Here is a 24,087-nt window from a genome sequence, read left to right on the forward strand (position 1 = left end):
CATACATCAGAAGCATTTAGCACAACGCCTGACACGTGGAAAGCACTCTATGTGTTAGCCGTTGTTGTTGTTATTACCACCATCCTCATTACCATTACTACTTGGATTGTTGTTGTGTGTCGTCCAGGTGATTCTGACTCATGGCGACCATAAAATACAGAGTAGAACTGCCCCATAGGGTTTCTTAGGCTGTAATCTTCACAAAAGCAGACTGCCACATTTTTCTTCCATGGAGCCACTGGTAGGTTCAAACCGCCAACCTTTCAGTTAGTGGCCTTTCAATTAGCCATTGTACCACCAGAGCTCCTTACTACTGGGAATGCTGAGGACTAATATAGCACCTTCCAGAGAAGTCTGGCTGCCACACAACACTTGGCAATGTTTTGAAGCTACTCTGTACCCAAAGTGGCAGATAGTTGGAATTCCTCCAATTAAGGGGAGGATGTTTTGCTCTTGTTTTGGGGATGTTTTGGTTGGTGGTGGCTTTCCTGCTGTTTAATAATTGCTGTCAGTTCAGCCTTGTCATTACCACTTTAGTTATGGGTGGTTTAGCAAAGCCCTCCATGTAAAACGAGGCACATTTGCATCAGCCCTGTGTGTAGCCTGCAATTTTCCAATAATTAGATTTTTTAAAGACATGCATGCATTTATCTACTCAAATTTGCATCATCCATTCCCCTATTGCCAAAGCAGATGTACACAGTGCCCACCCAGCCCCACTTTGGGAAATAATTTGCTTATTTTCACTCAGTTATTTTTCCATTGCAAAGTAGGAACAAGTGGGGCTGCCAGGTGGTTGAGGCTCTTGTCCCTTCAGAGTGAGAACCATCAAAATAGTCCAGATCAAAGGTGCTAGATCTTTGTTATGGGTTGAATTGTGTTCCCCAAAACTATGTATTGAAGTCCTGGTCCCCGTACCTGTGGGAAATAGCCCATTGTTGCAGCCACCCTGTCAATCCATCTTGTGGAGGGTTTCCCCTCCCCGCCCCCCCGGCCCCGACCCTCTACTTCACCAAACATAATGCCCTTTTCCAGCAATTATTCTTTCTGGGTAGCATGTCCAAAGTTTGGAAATAGCATTTTTCTTTTGTTATGCTAATGGGGTCATACCAGAGTAGGGTGGATCCTAAACCTAATCACTTCTGAGTTATAAAAACAGCAGAATAGACACAGAGATACACAGGGGGAACAGACACCAAGAAACATCAAGGAATGTCAAGGAACTTACAGGAGAGGGTGGCATGTCCTTAGGGACATGGAGGCCCTGTGCTAGGACCTGTCCCAGATCTTGTCTGATGCATCTCTTCATTTGTATCCTTTACGGTTATAATAAATGGGTAACTCCCTTCAAGCAAAGATTAGACTGGCCCAGAAAACAAAACAAGACTAAATGGGCACACCAACCCAGGGACAAGGAGGCAGGAGGGGACAGGAAAGCTGGTAATGAAGAACCTAAGGTGGAGAAGGGGAGAGCATTGACATGTCGTAGGTTTGGCAACTGATGTCACAAAACAATATATGTATTGACTGTTTAATGAGAAGCTAGTTTGCTCTGTAAACCTGCATCTAAAGCACAATTTTAAAAAAGGGGAAAATAATTAAATAGATATATGGGTAACTATAAGTACATGTAATCTCTGTAAGTTCTGTTAGTCATTCTAGCAAATTATCGAAACTATTGGGGGCAATGAGAGCCAGCAGAGAGGTTGACATTTGCCTATTTCACAGAACCTGGAAGGACTGGGTCCTAACTTGTGGAGACCCAGCTCTGGGTGGTTAGGGTAAGATAGCGAAAGTGCCACGTGGGTGTCTGGTGTCAGAATGATGAAATGGGAAAGTGGGGATATGAGTTATCTTTGAATTTTGGAAATTAGCCTTATGCTGGCTATTATTCATGCAGTAACTAAGACAGTCTAAGTCAGACAACAAGAGTGGGGCTGAGAAGAAGAGACCTAAAAAAAAAAAAACCCATTGCCGTTGAGGCAATTCCAACTCATAGTGACCTTACAGGACAGAGTAGAACTGCCCCATAGGGTTTCCAAGCTGTAATCTTTATAGAAGCTGACTGCCGCATCTTTGTCCTATGGAGTAGCTGGTGGGTTCGAACCACTGACCTTTCAGTTAGTAGCCCAGCACTTAACCACTGCACCATCAGGGCTCCTAAGAGGAGGGAACAGGCCTCAAGATATTTGGGGGTGAAATCTCTGGCCCAGAAGCTGAAAGCCTGGATGAGGAGAGAGGGCTGTGTGGGGGACCCTTCAGGTATCTGGCTTCACCACTTGAAAAAACACACACACAAAAAAAAACCTGTTGCCATGTAGTCGATTCTGACTCATAGCAACCCTATAGCACAGAGTAGAGCTGTCCCATAGGTTTCCAAGGAGCAGCCAGTGGATTCAAACTGCCAACCTTTTGGTTAGTAGCCAAGCTCTTAAACCACTGTGCCACCAGGGCTTGGACCCTTACTTGGAGGCAATTCTCGGTTGGAATGCCCTGGGCCTGGCCTGCTCTTCACCAGGGTCATCTCCACTTCCCTGTTATGGATTGTCAGTTATAGGTTGTCAGTTCAGCCTTGCCATTATCACATTAGTTATGGGTGGTTTAGTGAAGCTCTGCATGTAAAATGATGCATATTTACATCAACCCTGTGCGTGGCCTATACTTAGGATTGTAACCCCATTTGGGAACGGGTATTCTTTGTTATGTTAATGAGACAGTATTAGCGTGTTGTTGTTAGGTGCCATCAATCCATTCCAACTCTTAGCGACCCTATGTACAACAGAACAAAACACGTCATTATGCTTGAGCCCATTGTTGTAGCCACTGTGTCAATCCATCTCGTTGAGGATTTTCCTCTTTTTTGCTGACCCTCTAACTTTACCAAGCATGATGTCTTTCTCCAGGGACTGATCCCTCCTGATAATATGTCCAGAGCATGCGAGACACAGTCTTACCATCCTTGCTTCTAAGGAGCATTTTGGCTGTACTTCTTCCAAGACAGATTTCTTCGTTCTTTTGGCAGTCCATGGTATATTCAATATTTGTCGTCAACACCATAATTCAAAGGTGTCAGTTCTTCAGTCTTCGTTATTCATTGTCCAGCTTTCACATGCATATGAGGCAATCGAAAACACCATGGCTTGGGTCAGACGTACCTTAGTCTTCAAGGTGAAATCTTTGCTTTTTAACACTTTGAAGAGGTCCTTTGCAGCAGATGTGCCCAATGCGATGGTGGTTTGATTTCTTGACTGCTGCTTCCACGAGTGTTGATTGTGAATGCAAGTAAAATGAAACCCTTGGCCACTTCAATCTTTTCTCCATTTATCATGATGCTGTTTATCGGTCTAGTTGTGAAGATTTTTGTTTTCCTTATGTTGAGGCTAAAGGCTGTAGTCTTTGATCTTCATCAGTAAATGCTTCAAGTCCTCTTCACTTTAAGCAAACAAGGTTGTGTCACCTGCGTAAAGCAGGTTGTTGAATTTTCCTCCAATCCTGATGCCCTATTCTTCCTCATACAGTCCAGCGTCTTGGATTATTTGCTCAGCATACAGATTGAATAGGTATGGTGAAAGGATACAACCCAGACGCAAACCTTTCCTGATTTTAAACCACACAGTATCCCCTTGTTCTGTTCAAATGACTGCCTCTCAGTCTGTGTACTGATTCCTCATGAGCACAATTAAATGTTCTAGAATTCCCATTCTTCACAATCTTATCCATAATTTGTTACAGTCACATGCCTTTGCATAGTCAATAAAACACAGGTAAACATCTTTCTGGTATTCTCTGCTTTCAGCCAGGATCCATGTAACATCAGCAACGATATCCCTGGTTCCACATCCTCTTCTGAATCCAGCCTGAATTTCTGGCAGTTCCCTGTTGATGTACCGCTGCAACCACTTTTCGATGATCTTTAGCAAAATTTGACTTGAGTGTAATATTAATGATATTGTTCAATCATTTCTGCATTCAGTTGGATCACCTGTCTTTGGAATATTAGTGTATTAGTATTAGTGTAGAGTGTGTCTTAAATCAATCTCTTTTGAGACACAGTGAAATCTGTGAGAGCCAGAACTCAACAGGACTGCCTTGTTTTCCTGAGTCTCGCAAGCTTTCCACCTTTGACAGGGTGCAGTCTTACCACTTTTCTATTGCTTCTTTTAGTGGAAAATATTTGAGTTTTTCTTCTCTGACAGGTTTCTGCCTTACACAGGCTCCACTGTATAAAAGAGATTAAACAAGCAAGCGAGAAGCAGAGATGGGGGAAGAGAGATGCCACGTGAAGATCGCCCAGAAGCAGAAGCTCAAAGAGACAAGGACCTTCCCCCAGAGCAAACAGAAAGAGAAAGCCTTCCCCTAGAGTCGACGCCCTGAATTCTGACTTATAGCCTCCTAAACTGTGAGACACGTTATCAGGAGGGACCAATCCCCAGAGGAAGACATCATGCTTGGTAAAGAGGAGGGTCAGCAAAAGAGAGGAAGACCCTCAATGAGACGAACTGACACAATGGCTGCAACGACGGGCTCAAGCATAACAACAATTGTGAGGATGGCGCAGGACCAGGCAGTGTTCCGTTCTGTTGTACACAGAGTCAACTATAAGTCAAAACCAACTCCATGGCACCTAATAATATAATAAACTGAAAAAATAAATTTCTATTTGTTAAAGCCACCCACTTGTGGTATTTCTGCTATAGCAGCACTAGAGAACTAAGACATCACCCTACCCACCCCAGACCCACAAATGTCATGACTTGACCCATCTGCCACCATGACAGTGGCCACTGGGCTGACATTCACTATGTCAGGATTCCCCACCACTCCAGTCACTGGTCAGGAAGGTAGGTAACTGATTATATCCACCTGGACACCCTCACTGTTCTTTCTCATTACCTTAGTGCCTGCCTTTTGCCCCCTCACACAAGGGATCCTGAGACTTTGTACCATCTCATGACAATTATCAAACCAATGACACAGGAATTGACAAAGCAAGGTCAAAATCCCAGGTACCACGAAGTGTCTAGCCTTCCCGCCAAGCAAGAAAATCCACTAGCCCATGTGACGGTTTTGTCCAAATCAGAAAAAGACACCTCTTTTTCAGGTGCAAATTTTGTTGTGGCTGTTGTTAGTAGTACTTTATTATGCAACTTGAACAGCTCTGCCCTGCTTCCCAGAGTCCAGCATCAACGGCCCCAGCTGTACCCACCCGTTTACCCATTCTTTTATATTTTTTATGGTGAAAATACACATAACAAAATATATGCCATCTCAACAATTTCTACATGTTCAATTCAGTGACTTTGATTACATTCTTCAAGTTGTGCAGACATTCTTGCTATTCTTTTCCAAATGATTCCACCACCATTAACATAAACTCACTGCCCCCTAAGCAAAAACTCTCCCATTTGCCACCCTTCCCACCCCTGGTAACCACTAATAAGCTTTAGTTTCAATACATTTGCTTATTTCATATAAGTGATCATACAGTATTTATCCTTTTGTGACTATTTCACTCAGCCTGATGTTTTCAAGTTTCCTCCATGTTGTAGCCTGCATCAGGACTTCATTTCTTTTTACGGCTGAGCAGTATTCTATGGACCGCCAGAAGAACAAACAAATCTGCCTTTGAAGTACAGCCAGAATGCTCCTTAGAAGCCAAGATGACAAGACTTCATCTCACTTACTTTGGACATGCTCTCAGGAGGGATCAGTCCGTGGAAAAGGACATCACGCCTGGTAAAGTAGAGGGTCAGCAAAAAAGAGGAAGACCCTCAAGGAGACGGATTGACACAGTGGCTGCAACAATGGGCTCAACCATAGCAATGACTGTAAGATGGCGTAGGACCAGGCAGAGTTTTGTTTTGTTATACGTAGGGTCACCATGGATCGAAGCCAACTTAATGGCACCTAACAAGTATTCCACTGGGGTACGACCACAGTCTTGCCTGCTCACACAACCTAGGCACTAGGGGGTACACACACTGCCCCCTCGATGAAGTGACTGTCAGGTTCAGTCTTGGAATTGGGCCTCCAAGACTGACAAGCAGGAGCGATGCCAAAGTGTGGATGAGGCAGGTATACCTGATCCAGGTGTGTATGCCAAGGAGTGTGCATGGTTCTGAGTGCCAGTGGGGGTTTGTGTAGGAGGCAGGTCTCCCCAACTAGTCCAGGACTTGGCTATGGGCCTGGAATCTCCCACCCACCCAGGCTCTCATGTAAGTTGGCATAGCTCTGCAATGGGGATGGTAACCCTGGGATGTGGGGCATTTGAGTCATGCACAATCTGCACAACTATGCTCAGCAGCCCTGGCCAGGCATGGCATCTCTCATTGGACTGCCTGGGGAAATCGGCCCAGTAACTAGTGATGTCATCCAAGTCAGTGACCAATGGGATGAATGAGCTCAACATTTATTTCAGTAGAGGAAATCTTCCAGATCAAAAACCCAGAGTCCCCTTCCCTGGCAGCTTCCCATGGGCATCCTTTCGTTCACAAGGGCGGGAAGGTGGGCACATAGGCCTGGCTGGCACCCTCATTGTCCACAGTCTACAGTTCCGCCTGCTCATCTGGTCTAGGTAGAAGCAGGTGATGTCCCCACTGTTACCAGAGACTAAATCTGTCTGGTAAAGGTGATCTCACCAAAAAGACAAAAGGTTAAAGGTGTTCCATCACTGATGAGATCACTGAACCTGGGGCTACATCTGCCTGGTAACTGCTGGCATCACTCAATCCACGATAGCAGTAAATCTACCTGACAACTGATGACATCACTGATCCAGCACAAGGCTGAACCTGCCTAGCAACTGATGACGTTATCCCACTCTAAATGGACCAACTCTGCCGAAAAACTAGACTTCACTGATCTTACAATGGGGCCAAGGTTTTAAATATGGCTAAAGGTGACCTCACAGATCAAACCAAAGAACTAAATTTACCTAAAGCAGGTGACATCACTGATTCCTGAAAATGGCTAAGTCTTCAGATGTTATCCATATGTATGTGCTGACATCACTGAGTCAACTGGGTGAAAAAATCCACCTGGTAACTGGTGACCTCACTGACCATGTCGAAAAGCTCAATGAGGCTGGTGGCCACGGAACTGGGGAAACTCTGATATACAGCAGTAAACCCACCAAAGACCCCAAACCCACTCCCCCAGCTTGAGTCCCCATGCCAGAAGGTTCTAGACACCCCCCAAAAATCCACTGCTGTTGAGTCAATTCTGACTCACAGAGACCCTATGGAACATAGCAGAACTGCCCCATAAGGTTTCCAAGGCTGTAATCGTTAAGGAAGCACACTGCCACAGCTTTCTCCCGCTGAACAGCTGGTAGATTCAAACCGTCGTTCTTTCAGTTAGCAGTCAAGGGCTTAACCGCTGTCACCAGGGCTCCCTGGACACCCCCTAAAGCCAAAAAACAAAACCTACTGCCATCCAGTCAATTCCGATTCATAGTGACCCTACAGAACAGAGTAGAACTGTCCCATAGGGTTCCAAGGAGTAGCTGGTGGATTCAAACTGCCGACCTCTTGGTTAGCAGCCGTAGCTAGCCGTAGCTGTCAACCACTGTGCCGCCAGGGCTTCAAACACCACCCACTTCCCCCAAAATCAAGCATCCAGACCCTACTTATCTCAAATGGCTTTATTTCCCCAGTGTGGGGAGCTGTGAGTAGGGTCTGTGGTCCCTGTACCTCAAGGAACCCCAGCCCAGCCAGCTCCATCAGGGCCCTCAAAGGGGCAGTGGCCCAGGCTCCAGAGGCTGATCTTTCCAGAATGGAGCTGGTTCTGGGAGGAGCCAGGCCTAGTGTGGTCCATATAGATGACACTCCTCTCTGTGGTCCTGACAGCAGCTCAGGTGGTGGTCCATGGGCATTTGGCCCTCCCTAAGGACACTGTCTGGTGCAAGGGGCGAGGTCTGGCTGAGCTGTTATCCTGGGAATAATACTCGCTTGTGTGGCTACTCTTCGAAGTCTGCCAGCAGGACTCAGTCTAGGGGAGACATGAAATAGAGCAGGTGATGGGGACAGACACATAGATAAGGTGGGAGACTGCCAAGGAGAAGAGAGGGAGAAAAAGGGGGAGAGAAGCACAGAGTAGACAGCAGCCAAAGCACAAGGGAAGAGCAGTGAAAGAGGGGCAAGCAGAAACACACCTACAGAGACCAGGAAAGCAGGACTCAGATGCAGACAGCGACAGATGCCGGAAATATACAAGAGGGACCCAAGCACAGACCTTTGAGTCCAGGTGGGGCTGGGGGCGGTGGTCCCCCGGGGGGCAGCAACGGAGAGTGGCTCAGGGTCTCAGCCATCCAGTCCAGTACGCGACTGCAGTGCCGGACCTGGTGAGCAGAAGGGGAGTCAGGGCAGGAGACCGGCACCCCACCACCCCGCACCCCTGCACATGCCTCCAACCCGATCCCGGGCCCTCACCTCCCGCTCCAGGCCTTTCAAACGCTGCTCGTACTGACGGATCTGTCCCAGCTGCTTCAACGCACTGTCCACCCTTAGGAGGGAGGGGTCAGGCCGGCGCCCATTGCCCACCAGCCCCGCCCCTTGAAGCCCCGCCCCCTGGAGCTCCACCTTCCTCAGGCTCCGCCTCTCGCCCACGCTTTTTGCAAGCCCCATTCTCTGCCTCCTCTCTTCCGGCCCCGACCCCGGAGGCCCGAAGCCCAGTCCCCGACCAGACCCCGCCCTCACTTCTGCGACGTGCGCTTCAGACGCTCAGAGTCGCTCTCCCTTTTGTCCCGCGCGCGCGCCAACAGGAAATTCTCTTTCTGCACCGACTCCCATGTCAACAGCCTCCGCTCGTCGTCTTTCGGAAGGCAGACCCCTGGAGGGCGGAGTCCCGGGTGGGGTCATAAGGCCTGCCCCCGCCTCGGGCCACGCCCCTTCCCAGGCCCAGCCTCCTCACCCAAAACCCACAGGGTGCGCTCTCAGGCCCTGCACAAGTGGGCTTCTACACCCCAAAAAAAAAAAAAAAAAACTGCCCTCGCCTCGTTTCGGACTTACAGCGACCCTACGGAGTAGAAGTGCACTATAGGGTTTCCAGGGAGCGCCTGGTGGATTCGAACCGCCTAACTCTTGTTTAGCAGCATGAACCCTTAACCAGTACACCACCAGGGTTTCCGCTTCTGGACCGGGCCCCTGATATTCCAGGCCCCTTGCTTTGAAAGTATAAGCCCAGCCTATGTGAGTTCCATAAGTACTTCTGGTGGACCTCTACCTTCTTCTATGGCCGTCTTTCCGTTTAGGCCCCGCCCCCTGGGTGTTGCCCTTTGGGATAAGCCCCGCCCTCACGGAAATGCTTGGCGTCCCGGGTGAACGGCAACCTAGTCCAGAGGCTGCGCAGTAGCCGGATGAGAAGGCGCACGTGCGAAATGATGATGAAGGGCGGGGCCAGCGCGGGCCGAGTGTGGAATTCTCGGATGAGGCTGTAGCGCTGGGCCTTCCAGTAGAGGTCACTGTTCCCCTGTACTTTGCCGAACGTGTGGCTGCGGAAGCCAGAGGTCAAGGGTTACCGGAGTTCAGTGGCAGTGGGTAAAGGTTAGATGTCCGGCAATATCTGTTCGCAGTCCAAGGCAGTGGGCAAGGGTCAAAATCAATAAAGTAAGTAGTTACTACAGGATGGCGTTAGAAGTCAAGTTTGGAGAGCCAAGGGTTAGATGTCAAAGGTCAAGTTGGGGAAGGTCTCATGGATTTGGGTACAGGTTGGAGTCAGGCTCAACTATCAGCCTGGTCTCAGGGAGATGATCAGAGTTCAAAGTCCAAGTCAGGAATAGGTTCTGGCTGGGATTAGGGACAAGCTAACTTTGGATTTGCATCAGAAGTTCAGTACTGAGGACAGAATTGAGCAGGCTGGGTTCGAGAATCATGATGGGGTCGAGAGTCAAGCTGGGATCAAGGGTCATGCTGGGTCAAAGTTCATGCAGTTCAGAGGCAGTCAGGCCTCACCTGAACATAGCAATGAGCAGATTGACCAGCAGTATGTTGGCCACGAGCAGGAAGACGACTAGGAGCAGTAGTACCAGCCAGTTGGCATAAATAGAGACACAGGAGCCCAGGCGTGTCCCCGAAGCGTTCGCCCAGAAGCCCTGCTCCAACGAACAGTTGACATGGTCCATGAGGGCCACTGTGAAGAGAGACACTCAGGGATGGCGACATGAAGAAGACAGAAACCCAGGGGGCTGGGGGCACAGGGGACAAAGGAAGGGAAGGACAGAGGTCCAGACAGAGGTGGATAGAGTCCCACGACAGGGCATGTCAGAAACCTAGGGAGTTGGGACCGAGCCTCAGAAGGAGGAAATCGGGTCCTCTCATCCCTCTTTACCATCCATCTCTTCCTGGGGGATCTGCCCAAAAATCTGTAGGTAAGGCCGGTAGAAGACGCGGCGCAGGATATTTGGTAGGTTGCGGTCCTGGGGCCTTAGGAGCCCCTCCGTGGCCACCCCATAGGCAACCAGCCACACGCCAAGGAAGAAGAGGAAGAAGAACACATCCTTCATCTGCCAGGGGAGGAAGATGTGGCAGAGCTTGGCCCCGCTCTTCCTTACTCTGGCCCTGCCCCTGAATCCTAAAGCTAAGCTCCGCTCTTCTCTTCCAGAGCCCATACCTCCCCCTCCCCTGGCCCCATCCCCATCCCTGACTGACACCCGCCCCATGTCCATAACCCCCTGGCCTAGCCCCTTTCTTCCTCTGGCCCCGCCCCTCACCATCTTGTTCACGATGACGATCTTGGGCCCCAGCTGTTTGTTGACTGTGAAAATGTGCAGCAGCCGCACCGTGAAGACCATGAAGTCGAGGCAGAAGACGGTGCGGCCAAGTTCATAGAGGCCGGGGGTCATCCTGGGGTGTGGGGAGACGAGGAGGCATCACTCAAGGGTCACAGGATGCAAAGGAAAACAGGAGCCATCCCAACACCATGCTTCAGATGAGGCCGTGGCCTTCACAAGGCAGGACCCTGGACCCTGTGATTCATCAGGGTTTACTCAGTGCCAAGCTGGGCCAGGAAGGGAGCTGGCACCTTTTAGATACTACTAGCTCAATGAATGAGGGCCTTAGCAAAAAGCTGGAGGTCCCTGTAAGAACTGAGTTGGAAACACTGCCGAAATATCTGCCCAACCTATAAAAGGCAAAACATATAGAATTCCTGCAAACCAACAGGCAAAGAAAAGCAACTTAATAAAAGAGACAACTAAAGTGTCCAACCAAAGAACTAAAAAAAAAAAACAAAACCTGTTGTCATTGGGTCAATTTCAACTCAGTTCCAGCTCGTGAAAACCCCACATGTTACAGAGCAGAACTGTTCCATAGGGTTTTTTGGCTGTCATCTTCACAGAAGCAGATTGCCAGCCTTTTCTTCTGCAGCACTGTTGGGTGGATTTGAACTGCCAACTTTTCAGTTAGCAGCCAACGGCAAACCATTTGCCCTACCCAGGGACCTTCCCATCCACAGGGAATTGGCAAAATGTAGTATGGTTCATCCATTCCATTCTGGCAATCACTGGAAACTTCTCCCTTACAAGCTGAGATCTTTTAATTTTTCCCACGCAATAACTGTCCCTTCCCCTGGAAAGCAATGGGTTTGAAAAAATGCCTAAAGTGTTGCTGCATTCCTAAAGAACGGTAGCATGTAGCCTTAGCCCTTTCGTCTCAGAAGATATTTTATACAAAATACGATAAGGGATAAACAGAAGCACTAATGTCCTGCCAGTTTTTTCACTCTCTCTGTTTAAATACAGGTAGTCCCCAGCTTATGAGAAGTCTCTATTCTGAGGACTCTGTCATAAGTCGGTTCTAACATAAGTTGAATACCTTTTTTTTCTAGTTTTCATTATTACCTTTTATTATCAGTATCTTTATAAATTCTATCTTTATTTGTCTTTGGGCGTTGGAAACATTACATATAAACTCACAGCTTCGACAATGGCACTCCCTGCTTCTCCAGTTATATGCCTGTTATGTAAGCCAAAGGGTCGTTAAATGCAGTTCTTCATAACTCAAATACATCGTAAGTCAGGGACTACCCGTACCTTGTTCACATGGAATTACTTTCTAATATGTCTAAGACAGCAGGAAGCAGGCCTCTCAGTGAATCAAATGAAGAAAGCTTGAATGGGAAGTCACAGTTGTCAACCATCCAGGTTATAAAAGGGAGTATGGCTCCCTTTGTCTCTTGGAAATAGTCACCAACTTGCGTCCACAACAACCTGTCTGCTCTCCTCAAAGGGAGGGGTTCCTAACCGCTCAGACTTAAAAAAAAAAAAAAAAAAACTCATCAAAAGGACTGAAACCAGAATAGCTAATATCTGATTATAACTTAATATAATCTTGAAGAGAAAATAAAAGAGACTTTGTTAAGAAACTTCAGACTGATTTCTATCCCTTGAAGTTCAGAATTTTTGTCTCACTTTTTTTTTTTTTTACCTTATAAAAAGAACAAATTTATTCATTAAATTCTGGAAAAGAGAAGACTTTGATCTGATCATTAGCCAATGATGCTTAAAACCCCTTTGACTGAAATCTGATACAGCATTAAAAAAAAAAAGTATATTTGTAAATACTGACATGGAAAGAATGTCACTACATATTATGGAGAAAAAGTTGCAGAAAATACATAAAATATATTGTTGTTTGTGTAAAAAGAATTATATGTAAATACATAGAGAAAGAATGAGCAGGATGTGCACCAAACTGTTGATGGTGGTAATTTTTGGGAAAGAGAGGACACTTGAAACAATTGAGGAAAATCTTTGGTTTCTGCCCTGTGTCCTTCATTTGTTTAGTTTTGTTCAACAAGGACATATTGTTGCATTTATTTGGTAACAGACTATATTTAAAACATATTTTAAGTTGCTGTAAAATGAGACAGATAAGATTTGAGGAGTTCATAATCTTGGGTGAAGTGAGAGGCAGCCACAATCCAGGGTCAGAGCACCATTGTAAGGGATTTTGGGGTGATGGGGGAGACAGAGAGGGGTCTGGGCCTGAGAAGGATACAGATAGGCTTCTAGAGGCAGGGACTGTAAGGATGAGGCTTGAAGGAACTGGAGGAGTTAGCCAGACATAGGAGAGGAGGGAAAAGTGTTCTAGGGGGGTGGAACAGCATGTGCTAAGACTCAAAGACAAGACAATTTGTCCCCAAAGACATTCTGACCTGCCATTTGCTCTTTCTCTGGACACCAGACAGTATGATCTAGAGACCATGGAAGAAATGAACTAACATTATACAACCCAATCCTGGCAACAGAAAATATCTGAAGGTAGTTCCTCATCATTTGTTTTTAACGAATTAGCTAAGAAATAAATAGAAATGACACTTCTTTTAATGAATTTATAAGCTATGGTGTATGGGTCGATGGAATAAAAAAAAACTGAAAAAGAAACTTTTAAAAAGAAAACATAACCAACACCAGGTAAGACTATACTTGGTCAAGGGTTAAAAAATTAAAAAGGTCAAGGACTGAAAAGTTGACAAAAGATTTGAGCCTCCCTGATGAAATCTGAATCTATGAAATTTAACCCCAGAAAACAGGACATGAAATCATGGCCACAGAGGAAAACTCACCCAGCCAGACACTAGACATTAGCAAAATTCAATACAGACAAAAACATGGATGATAAATATTTCTTCCAAAACTTAACCCAAATAATAATCAAGTAGGAGTCCCCGGGTGGTACAAATGGCTAAGCACTTGGCTACGAACTGAGAAGCCGAAGGTTTGAACCCACCCAGCAGTGCTGTAGAAGAACGTCCTGGCGGTCTGCTTCCAAAAGGTCCCAGCCACTGAAAACCCTGCGGAGCACAGTTCTACTGTGAAAGACGTGCGGTCACCACGAGTTGGAATCGACTTGATAGCAACAAGTTTTTTTGTTTTAATTACCAAAGAAATGCAAAAGTAAGTCCTCGTTGAACAAGACTGAACAAATGAAGAAGGACACAGGACAGAAACCAAAGATTTTCCTCAATTGTTTCAAGAAGCCTCCTGCAGAGGTGACATCTGTCAAGAGCTGGTTGAGAAACACCTGGTAGCCTCCAGACCCAGCACTAAATAGCGGCAGAAGCTGGGTGACTGGCAATGGCGAACTCATTTGCACCCTTGCTCTAAATCTTATCAACCCTAAAGCCAGATATCCAGGTGGGAGCAAACTGTTCTTGGACAACCTTTAGGCGCTTTCAATCAAGAGAAGGTCCCTGGGTGGTACAAACAGTTTGCACTGGGCTACTAGCTTAAAAAGGAGCCATGGTGGCAAAATGATGGCACTTGGCTGCTAATTGAAAGGCTGGCGGTTCAAACCCACCCAGCAGCTCTTCAGGAGAAAGACCTGGCAATCTGCTTCCATAAAGATTACAGCCAACAAAACCCTATGGGGCAGTTCCACTCTATCACATGGGGTCACTATGAGTTGGAATCGACTCAACGGCAACTAACAACAAAAAGAACACTAGTCTAAAAGTTGGCGGTTCAAACCAACCCTGTAGCTCTGTGGAAGAAAGGCCTGGTGATCTGCTGCTGTAAAGATTACAGCCAAGAAAACCCTATGGGGCAATTCTACCCTGGAACACATGGGGTTACCATGAGCCGTAATGGACTCTACCTTAAGGGATTTGTGTCGTTTGTTTTCAGTAACAGGGGTCTTTTGTTTGATTTTTAAGAACGAGCAGAGTTGCAGAATTGGTTTTAAATGCTGTCGATCCCCAGACAATTTAAGAGTTGAGACCCAGGAGTGGGAAGGGTCAGAGGTTGCCATGGGGCCAGGGGTTCAAAGGTCACGGTGCCACTCACCGGCAGCCCATGCCCAGGAGGAAGCAGGTGAGGGCCAATAGGTCACACTGGTTCCAGGTGTCAGCGAGGTAGAGGTGCAGCCGCCGGCGCAGTGGGGTGTGGCTGCAGCCCTGCGGCCCGATGGCCAGGCTGCCCCACTCACTGCCCAGGCTCTGCCGGAACTCCTCGCAGAGGAGGGTGAAGGCCCAGAAGTACAGCAGCAGCTCGAGGGTGCTGATTGTCTCAGGATGGAAGTCAATGAGCAGCACACGGGCAAAGAGCAGCAGGAAGAGCAGGTAGCTTACCACGTTGCCCATGAAGGCCGTCACCGGGGCCCCCCAGAAGTGGGACCAGCGGTGCAGGCACTGACGCCAGCAGGGCCCCCTAGGGCATCTGCTGCGTCTCGGCTGCTTTGACACTCCCAATGGCATCTTCTCTATGGGGTCGGCCAGCCTGGGGGATAGAGAGATAGAAGGGAGCTCTCAATCTGACCTCTGAACTCCGACCTTCACCATGATCAAGACCTCTAACCTTCCACACCTGACCTCCTCCACCTTCATGACCTCTGACCCTGCCTGACCTGTGATACTAAGTCTGAACTCTTCCACCTTGACTTTTGACCCCTGTATATAGCCCCCATATTCCCTGGGTGGTACAAACAGCTAAGCACTCGACTACTAGCTGAAAAGTTAGTGGTTCGAACCCACCCAGAGCCGCCTTGGAAGACAGACCTGGAGATCTGCTTCCAAAAGGTCACAGCCTTGAAAACCCTATGGAGCAGTCCTACTCTGCACACATGGGGTCACCATGAGTTGCAATCAGCTCAAAGGCAACTAACAACAACATATAACCCCTGACCTCTGAATTCTCCCACCATCAAAACTACTGGCCTACCGTATCTGACCTTCTCCACCTTTCTGACCTCTGACCCCTATAATGAACTCTGGCCCCTGTGCCAACCTCTGACACCTGTTTGGCCTTTGACTCCAAGTCCCTGTTCTTTCATGACCTCTGACTGTTTACCTTAGACTATCTACCTGACCTCTGACCCCAAATATGATCTCTGATCCCCTCTTACGTTCATGAGCTCAGCTCCCCAGCTTTGACAGTTCATGACCCTGAAACTCATCTGTGGCCCACAAATTCTGGTATCAGATTATCAGCCTAATTTTCTCCTAAGAAGCCCTGGTGGTGCAGTGGTTAAAGCAATCAGCTGCTAGCCGAAAGGCTGGCCATTCAAACCTACCCAGCAGCTCTGTGGGAGAAAGGCCTGGCAATATGCTCCTGTAAAGATTATCATTGTTATTAGGTGCTGTCAAGTTGGTTCCAACTCATAGCGACCCTGTGTACAACAGAACGAAACACTGCCCAGTCCTGCGTCATTCTCACAATCGTTGCTATGCTTCAGCCCATTGTTGCAGCCACTGTGTCAGTCATCTCACTGAGGGTCTTCCTCTTTTTGGATGACCCTCTACTTTATCGAGCATGATGTCCTTCTCCAGAGACTGGTCATGTCCAAAATACGTGAGAAAATGTCTAGCCATCCTCGCTTCCAAGAAGCACTCTGGCTATACATCTTCCAAGACAGACTTGTTCATTCTTCTAGAAAACCCTATGGGGCAGTTCTGCACTGTCACAGGGGGTTGCTATGAGTTGAAAACCGACTCAGCAGCACCCAACAATAACAATTTTCTCCTATGATCTTCCTTTCCCCTTTCTGATCTCTGACCATACAACCATGTTTGACGTCTGAATTTTGACTTTCCTGGGCCACTCATATCTCTGACCCATCTCACTTGAGTTCTGATCCTCTGTCTCAATTTTATCCTGACTCTTGATTCTGACCTCAAATCAGAAACACCAAAATTAATTATGCTAATAATAAGAAATTTTAAAAGTTAACAGAAAAAATGCCCTGGCTTGGAGAAGCATCCTCTTCTTAAAGACTAAGCAGAAACAAAATAGCCAATACGTGGAAACAACCCAAGTGTCCATCAACTTATGAATGAATAAACAAAATGTGGTGTATCCATACAATGGAATATTTTTCAGCCATAAAAAAGGATGAAGTACTGATATTTGCTACAGTATTGATGAATCTTGAAAACATGCCAAGAAACCAGTCACAAGATCACATAGTACAGGATTTCACTTATATGAACTATCCAGAATAGGCAAATCTAAAGAAACAGAAAGTAGATTAGTGGTTGCCCAAGGCTTGGAGGGGGGTGGAGGAGTGACTTCACACCTCAGTTATTTCATCCATAAAACAGAGTTAGTAATAGTTCCTAATCACATAGGGTTGTTAAGAAAATTAAATGAATTAATTTTCAAAGGGATTTAGCACAATGGCTATCCACTGTAAATGTTCTTTAATGTCAGCTATTGTTATTGTCATTACTACCATCATCATCATCATCATTATATGGTGCAAAAGTTGGGAAACCACTAGGCAAAGACACCATTGTTGATACTAATGCCAAACACTAGGATCTTCATCCCAACTTTTTCACTGGTCTATTCTTTTTTCACATTTCTCTTCTATTTTGTACATTTTCTCTTAAAAATGTATATATACATTTTTAAATTTGACTTGTTTTATGAGGCATGTAGTGGGCTTTCCTTCTGCGATATTGGAGAGTGAAGTCTTCCCTTCCCTCATTTGTGGATCTGGCTAGAGATGGAGGATGCTAAAATGGGAATAAATGTGGGCCTCTTTCTTTGTTTCTTTATTACCATGGATTTAAACTCTTACACACACATACACCATTCAACAAAATAAATAATACATGTATTAATAATAGCAATAGAAACAATAATCCATATTAATTGAACATTTACCATGTGCCAGGACCTATGATATGTGTTTTACACACATTATCTCAGTGACTCCTCCCAACATTATGGTATATTGTATTACTATTGACTAAATACTTTGGTTCTCATCCAGTGATGCCCCTTCATGTGGGAGAATCAGGAACTTGGGAGTTGCCATAGGGTGTGATTTTGCCAATGAAATGTGGGCAAAAGTCACACAATGCCACTTCTATCTGGATGCTTTAAAAGCCAGTGCATAGTTCACCAGCTCTCTTTTCCCTCCGTCATGGGACCAGAAACTTCCCAGATAGGGGCTACTCACCCATCTCCAAGTTGAAACCTCATGGAAGAGACCCATGGTCAACCCACAAATGTAGTATAAGTGAGAAATAAACCGTTCTTATTATAAACCACTGAGATTTTTGGATTCTTTGTTATTGCAGCATCACCCAACCAAACCTGACTAACACAGGTTGTTGTTGTTGTGTGCCGTCAAGTAGATTCTGACTCAGAGCAACCCCATCTGACACAGTAAAACTGCCCCATAGAGTTTTCTAGGCTGTAATCTTTACAGGAGCAGATTACCACATCTTTCTCCCACAGAGCCACTGGGTGGGTTTGAACCACCAACCTTTCAGTTAGCCAAGCATTTAACAATTGTGTCACCAGAGCTCATTGATTAACTCAGGAAAAACCTATTATTTATTGATTAACACAGGAAAAACCTGTTATTTACCTTCATTTTGCAAAAAAGAAAAATGGGGCTCGGGGTGAAGTCCTTCAGCACCTCCACTATGTGCCACTGTGTGGCATTATCAGAAGTTTGATATAAATACTCTACTTCATTTTCTCAGGGGTGATTTTTAAAATGCGGAGCCCTGGTGGTGCAGTGGTTCAAGCATTCAGCTGCTAATTGAAAGGTCAGCGGTTCAAACCTACCAGCTGCTCTGTGGGAGAAAGATGTGGCAGTCTGCTCCTATAAAGATTACAGCTTTAGAAACCCTATGGGGCAGTTCTACTCTGCCCTATAGGGTCAGTATGAGTTGGAATCAACTCATCGGCAGTGGGTTTGGTTTGGTCTGATTTTTAAAACACCTCCATCAGTATCATGACATAGTCATTCAGAGCAAGGGACCTGGAGTCTGAAAAAGCAATAGATGAAAGATTCCCAAATGGGCCCAATCTATCCTATTCTACTTGCCATGTAAATCTGGCAAATATGAGCAAATTGATTTCCAATGATGACCTCCTTGGTGGCAGAACAAAGCCTTGAACCAAACCTTGAGGTTGGCACAACCAAGCATTTGGGAAACCTTCTCAGTATCTTTAGTGACTCAATGAAGCCTCTATGTCTCAAAGCCCCAGTTCACATCTCTGACCTTGCTCCCAGGCCCTGTTGCTCCTAAAGCCGCCTAGGGTGCTCTGATTTCACACAGTGCCGGGGTCATCACTGACCCCAGCTCCTACTCACCCGAAAGGCCCTTCCCCATTCATGCCCTTATCCATGTCAAACTCCAGGTCCTTCGGTGCAAACTCCTCTCTGGACTTCCTAGTATAGAGGGAAGCACAGAGTAAGAATGGGGAGAATAGATGAATTCCCCAGACAGATCCACACTTCTTCACCTAGAGACATGTCAAAGAGGCAGAGATGCTCCTCTAGAGTCATCCCAAAGGGACCTTCCCGAAGAGGCTGGGCTAGAGGGGCAGAGGAACTGCACCTAGAGACACCACAAAGAACACCCCAAAAGCTTGCCTCCCAGAACATGCCCCCAAGTCTAAGCAGTGGACAGACCAAGTGGGAAAGGTGGAAGGTGGGCAGAAGTGACCAGGAAGGAAAAACTGAGCACCCCTCTCTTTCAAATCTAACCCCAGGGGACTGACCTGAAGGTGATGAGGTCAGTGTAGATGAGTGGGGGGCAAAAGAAGGTGAGAACCAGGGCCCAGACAGGCGTAGTGGTGTCCATCGCCCCCCACCATTTCTGTGTCAGCAGAGACTGTGGGATATGGGCATGATTAGGAGCATGAATCTCCCCCCCACAGTCCCTAAGATCCCAGGCAAGGGTTGGGCCACAGCTCCAGACCACAGAGCAAGTGCCCAACATGGGAGCAGAGAAGGAGGTTGTTAAAGGGGAAGATAACCTGTCCCAGGTTTTGGCCAGTACAGTTAAACAGCCAATATTGATTTACACTATATGTCAGATACTGGGTTAAGTAAGCGCTTTGCATGGATTAGCTCACTTAAACCTCACCATACCACCAAGAAAATAAGTACTAGTATTTTCTCCCTTTCCCCTTTTCATAAATGAGGAAATTGAGGCACAGATTAAGGAACTGGCCCAAAGAAACAAAGCCAGCTGGAATCCATGAGTTTAACCATTATTCAAAGCAAAGGACTCTGGGTAACTGTTTGCAATGCCAGTCAAATCATTCCAGTAGGTGAGGATGGAACTTCCTGTTGAGGTAATCAGGACTTCCTGCTGAGGTGGAGAGAACTTCCTTTACTGGAGGTGAGCCCCTGACAGATTAAGATTAAAAATACTGAGAAACATTCCAAAATGGCAGGATTGGCAGGATGGACGTGACTATGGGGACAAGCAGGACTTCCTGAGGGAGAGGGTTTACTATAGGATGGGTGGAATTTCCTAAACAAGTTTGCCTATGTTCAAAAACACTAAATAATTCTCCAGTGAGGTCACTCTAATTGTTGAGAACTGGAATTAGGGACCTCTTAAAGAATGAGATGGACTTCCTGTGGATGAGGAGGGACTTCCTGTGGGAGTGGGAAGAACTTCCAGTGTGAGAGATTGGACTTCCTATTATACTGTATTGGAGTGGAACTTTTTAGGAGGGTGGGCTTTCCTGTGGGAAGGTTGGTTTTACTGTGGCAGTGGTGGAACTTCTTATGGAAAGAGTGGCCTTTCTGGAAGAACAAGCCTTCCTGGAGGAGGGGTGGTCTCCAAAGGGAAGAGTTGACCAAGACCATGAACTTCCCATGATGGCAGGGGCTGATAACCCACAGTTCTCAGGGTCCAGTTGGTAATTGACTGGGTCTCTGGGGTCTTGGATACTCACCTGTACCCCATCCTGGGCAAAGAAGGCACGGGCGTCAGCCTGCATGGCAAGCTGGAGGCAGGTGGCATTCCCCCAGAGTGGGCAGCGGCGAAGGAGTAGCCAGGCAGCCCATTTCTCATCACTGCGGTAGCACTGGCCAAAGAGGCCTGAGGGCAGGGGACTTATGTGAGGGGAGGGAAAAGGAGTGGGGGACAGGGTTATGGAGAGGTGTGAGGAAACTTAAGGGGAGGGGTAGGGGCATGAGATGAGTAAAGAAATGCACACATCCCTCCCATGGTAGCCTCCCTGCCTCCACTCCCAAACACTCCTGCCTCACGCACCAACACCCAGCCCCTCAAACTTGGCCGCCAGGTCCTTCCTCCGTTCTGCCTCCTCAGCCTCCGATTCCATGCGTGCCAGCGCTCGGAGCAGTAAACAGGCCCCAAGAGCTGAGGCCACAGCATTGGGGCTCTGGAGAAACAGAGAGAAGGGTCATGGACAGGGTCAGAATTTGGGGTGAGGTTCAGAGAGGATCAGGGACGGGAAAAGAAAGACAGTGATTGGGGCAGTGACTTAGTTATCTAGTGCTGCTATAATAGAAATACCACAAGTGGATGGCTTTAAGAGAGAGAAATTTATTTCTTCACAGCCCAGTAAGCTAGAAGTCTGAATTCAGGGCACCCACTCCAGGGGAAGGCTTTCTCTCTCTGTCAGCTCTAGAGGAAGGTCCTTGTCATCAGTCTTCCCTTGGTCTGGGAGCATCTCAGTGCAGGAACCTCAGGTCCAAAGGATGCACTCAGCTCCCGGCGCTTTCTTGGTGGTATGAGGTCCCCACGTCTCTCTGCTCACTTCTCTCATTTATATCTCAAAAGAGATTGGCTTAAGACACTAATCTTGTAGACCTCATCAATATAACTGCCACTAATCCATCTCATTACATCATAATGATAGGATTTACAACACATAGGGAAATCACATCAGAGGATAAAACGGTCGACAATCATACACTCAAACAAGGGAATCATGACCTACCCAAGTTGGCATATATTTTTGGGGGACACAATTCAGTCCATGACAGGCAGAGACAGGCTCAGAGGTCATAAAACAAGAAATGGGGTCATCAGAGGCCAATAGTGAGGTAATGTTTGTAGGTGGATCTGGAGGAAACTGAGCATCAGGTGAAAACATCAGAAATCAGATGTTTCAGAGCCCAGGTATACAAGTCAGAAGTGGGGCTGGAGTCAGAGCCAGAAGGCATATTTGGAGTTAGGCATCTGAGGTTAAGCCCAGAAGAGCTAGATGGTGCTCGGCTACCACCAGCAACAGCTCTGACAGGGATCACAATAGAGGGTCCTGGACAGAGCAGGAGAAAAATATAGAACAAAATTCAAATTCACAAAAAAGATCAGACTTACTGGTCTGACAGAGGTTGGAGGAACCCCCAAGACTATGGCCCCCTGACACTCTAGTAATTCAGAACTGAAGCCACTCCCAAAGTTCACCTTTCAGCCAAAGATTAGACAGGCCTATAAAACAAACAATAACACATGTGACAAATGTGCTTCTTGGATCAATCAAGTATACAGGACCAAATGGGCCACACCTGCCCAAAAGCAAGACAAGAAGGCAGGAAGGGACAGCAAAAGTGAATGAATGGAAACAGGGAACCCAGGGTGAAAAGGGGGAGAGTGCTGGTACATTGCAGGGATTGCAACCAACGTCACAAAACAATCTGGGTATAAATTTTTGAATGAGAAACTAATTTCCTCTGAAAACTTCCACCTAAAGTGCTATAAAAATTAAAAAAAAAGAAAGACATCAGAGGTTATAAGACAGGTCAAGAAGCATTTGAAAATGCCAACAAAAATGGCAGTGTATGGTACTCCAAACTCTATTCCTCCGTAAAAGCAATGAATAAGCTGACAAAAACTGTCAGAGTCAACTTTTTTGGAACTCTAGAATCTAATAAAAATGTATAACAACCACAGGAATGCTTAATGAAGAAAGAAACTTCTGAATTTTAGTAAGAGAGCACTGTGGCATTCTAACTTACCCACTTACTACTTCCCCACTCCTCTGCTCAGCTGTAGGCATGAAGACAGCAGCCTAAGTTCCTGGTGCAGGTTGCTGATACCACAGGAAGCAATTAGGACCTTATTTTCAAAGAACTGTGCTTATGTTTTTGAACCTGTCTGAAGCCTCAATGAACAATCAGCTCAACAGACAGCCTTTGCTGTGTCTGTCTCTGAGCTTTCCCAGAGCAGAAGCAGCTTCCCAGGTGCTGCAAGCATTTAAAAGCAAAAGTATTAGCCAAAGTCACTGAAAACAATGGATAATAGTTGGAGATGCAATAGATAGACTGAAAAGCCTGGGAAAGAAGTCTTAAGAAAGAGATATTTCTGGGAATAAAGGCTTTGAAAAGCTCCCATGTGTACACCAGGGCATCTTGAAGGCCATGCATATTTCCAGGACTGAATACATGCTCAAAAAAGAGATGAGAAGACCCTAAGGTTCACCTCTGGCTGACCTTTAGGCTCTGCACAAGCAGGACGTGGAGGTTAAGATACAGTTGTAAATGACCTGGCTAAGCATTGAAGGAGTTCCCCAACACAGAGCCAGTCTGCAAAGACTGGACAAGCGTTAGTTTCCATTTTGAGGTTTTTTTGTTTTTGTTTATTGGCTCTATATGTTTAAGGAAATCATGCCAAATCACTAGCTGATAACTAAGCAAATGGAACAGAGACTTCAGGGGCCGTACATGACAAAGAATACAGCCTTTACAAAAGTAGTTTAGAAAAGCCACTAAACAAACACCAACAACCCACAAAAAGTGGTAACACCAAATCCTAGGGGTGGAGGAGAAGCAGATTTTCTGAGTTGCCACATTATAATATTCAAAATGCTCAGTTTTCAACAAAAAATCACAAGGCATACAAAGAAAGTATGGTCCATTTACAGGAGAAATTAGCAGACGCTATCCCTGAAGAAGCCCAGACATTAGACTTACCAGACAAAGACTTTACGTTAACTGTCTTAAATATGCTAAAATTTTTTTTAAAAAAAAAGCTCAAAAAAAACAGGAATAGTAGAAAGCCCTCAATGTGATAAAAGGCATGTCACAGATTGAATTGTGTCTCCAAAAAATATCTGTCAACTTTGCTAGGCCATGATTCCCAGTATTGTGTGACTGTCCACCATTTTGTCATCTGATGTGATTTTCTTATGTGTTGTAAATCTTACCTCTATGATGTTAATGAGGTGGATTAGCAGCAGTTACGTTAATGAGGCAGGACTCAATCTACAAGATTAGGTTGTGTCTTAAGTCAATCTCTTTTGAGATATAAAAGAGAGAAGCAAAAAGAGAGACATGAGGATCTCATACTATCACAAAAGGAGCACTGGGAGCATAGCACATTTTTGGACCTGGGGTCCCTGTGCTGAGAAGCTCCTCAACCAAG

The 24,087-nt window shown here is 46.3% G+C and overlaps 1 protein-coding gene across 2 annotated transcripts in view; it reads right to left on the reverse strand.

Annotated features, from left to right (window-relative positions):
- Positions 1-2,343: 2,343 nt before the first annotated feature.
- The window catches only part of TRPM4 (transient receptor potential cation channel subfamily M member 4), a 50,238-nt gene continuing 28,494 nt past the window's right edge, over positions 2,344-24,087 (reverse strand). Inside the window, exons 13-25 of one of the 2 annotated variants that reach the window (XM_064293992.1) lie at positions 20,971-21,100; positions 20,651-20,796; positions 19,460-19,572; positions 19,050-19,127; positions 14,783-15,214; positions 10,709-10,841; positions 10,327-10,501; positions 9,951-10,128; positions 9,297-9,490; positions 8,697-8,829; positions 8,430-8,502; positions 8,233-8,338; positions 2,347-7,989 (exon numbers count right to left, since the gene is read on the reverse strand). In XM_064293992.1, the coding sequence (XP_064150062.1) occupies positions 7,985-7,989; positions 8,233-8,338; positions 8,430-8,502; positions 8,697-8,829; positions 9,297-9,490; positions 9,951-10,128; positions 10,327-10,501; positions 10,709-10,841; positions 14,783-15,214; positions 19,050-19,127; positions 19,460-19,572; positions 20,651-20,796; positions 20,971-21,100 (1,896 nt within the window). In that variant the 3' untranslated portion in view covers positions 2,347-7,984. Of the gene's footprint in view, positions 7,990-8,232; positions 8,339-8,429; positions 8,503-8,696; positions 8,830-9,296; positions 9,491-9,950; positions 10,129-10,326; positions 10,502-10,708; positions 10,842-14,782; positions 15,215-19,049; positions 19,128-19,459; positions 19,573-20,650; positions 20,797-20,970; positions 21,101-24,087 lie in introns of both variants that reach the window. The other variant, XR_010323355.1, reaches the window with a different exon arrangement.

This window comes from Loxodonta africana, chromosome 11 (assembly GCF_030014295.1).
Source record: "Loxodonta africana isolate mLoxAfr1 chromosome 11, mLoxAfr1.hap2, whole genome shotgun sequence".
NCBI classification, from domain to species: Eukaryota; Metazoa; Chordata; class Mammalia; order Proboscidea; family Elephantidae; genus Loxodonta; species Loxodonta africana.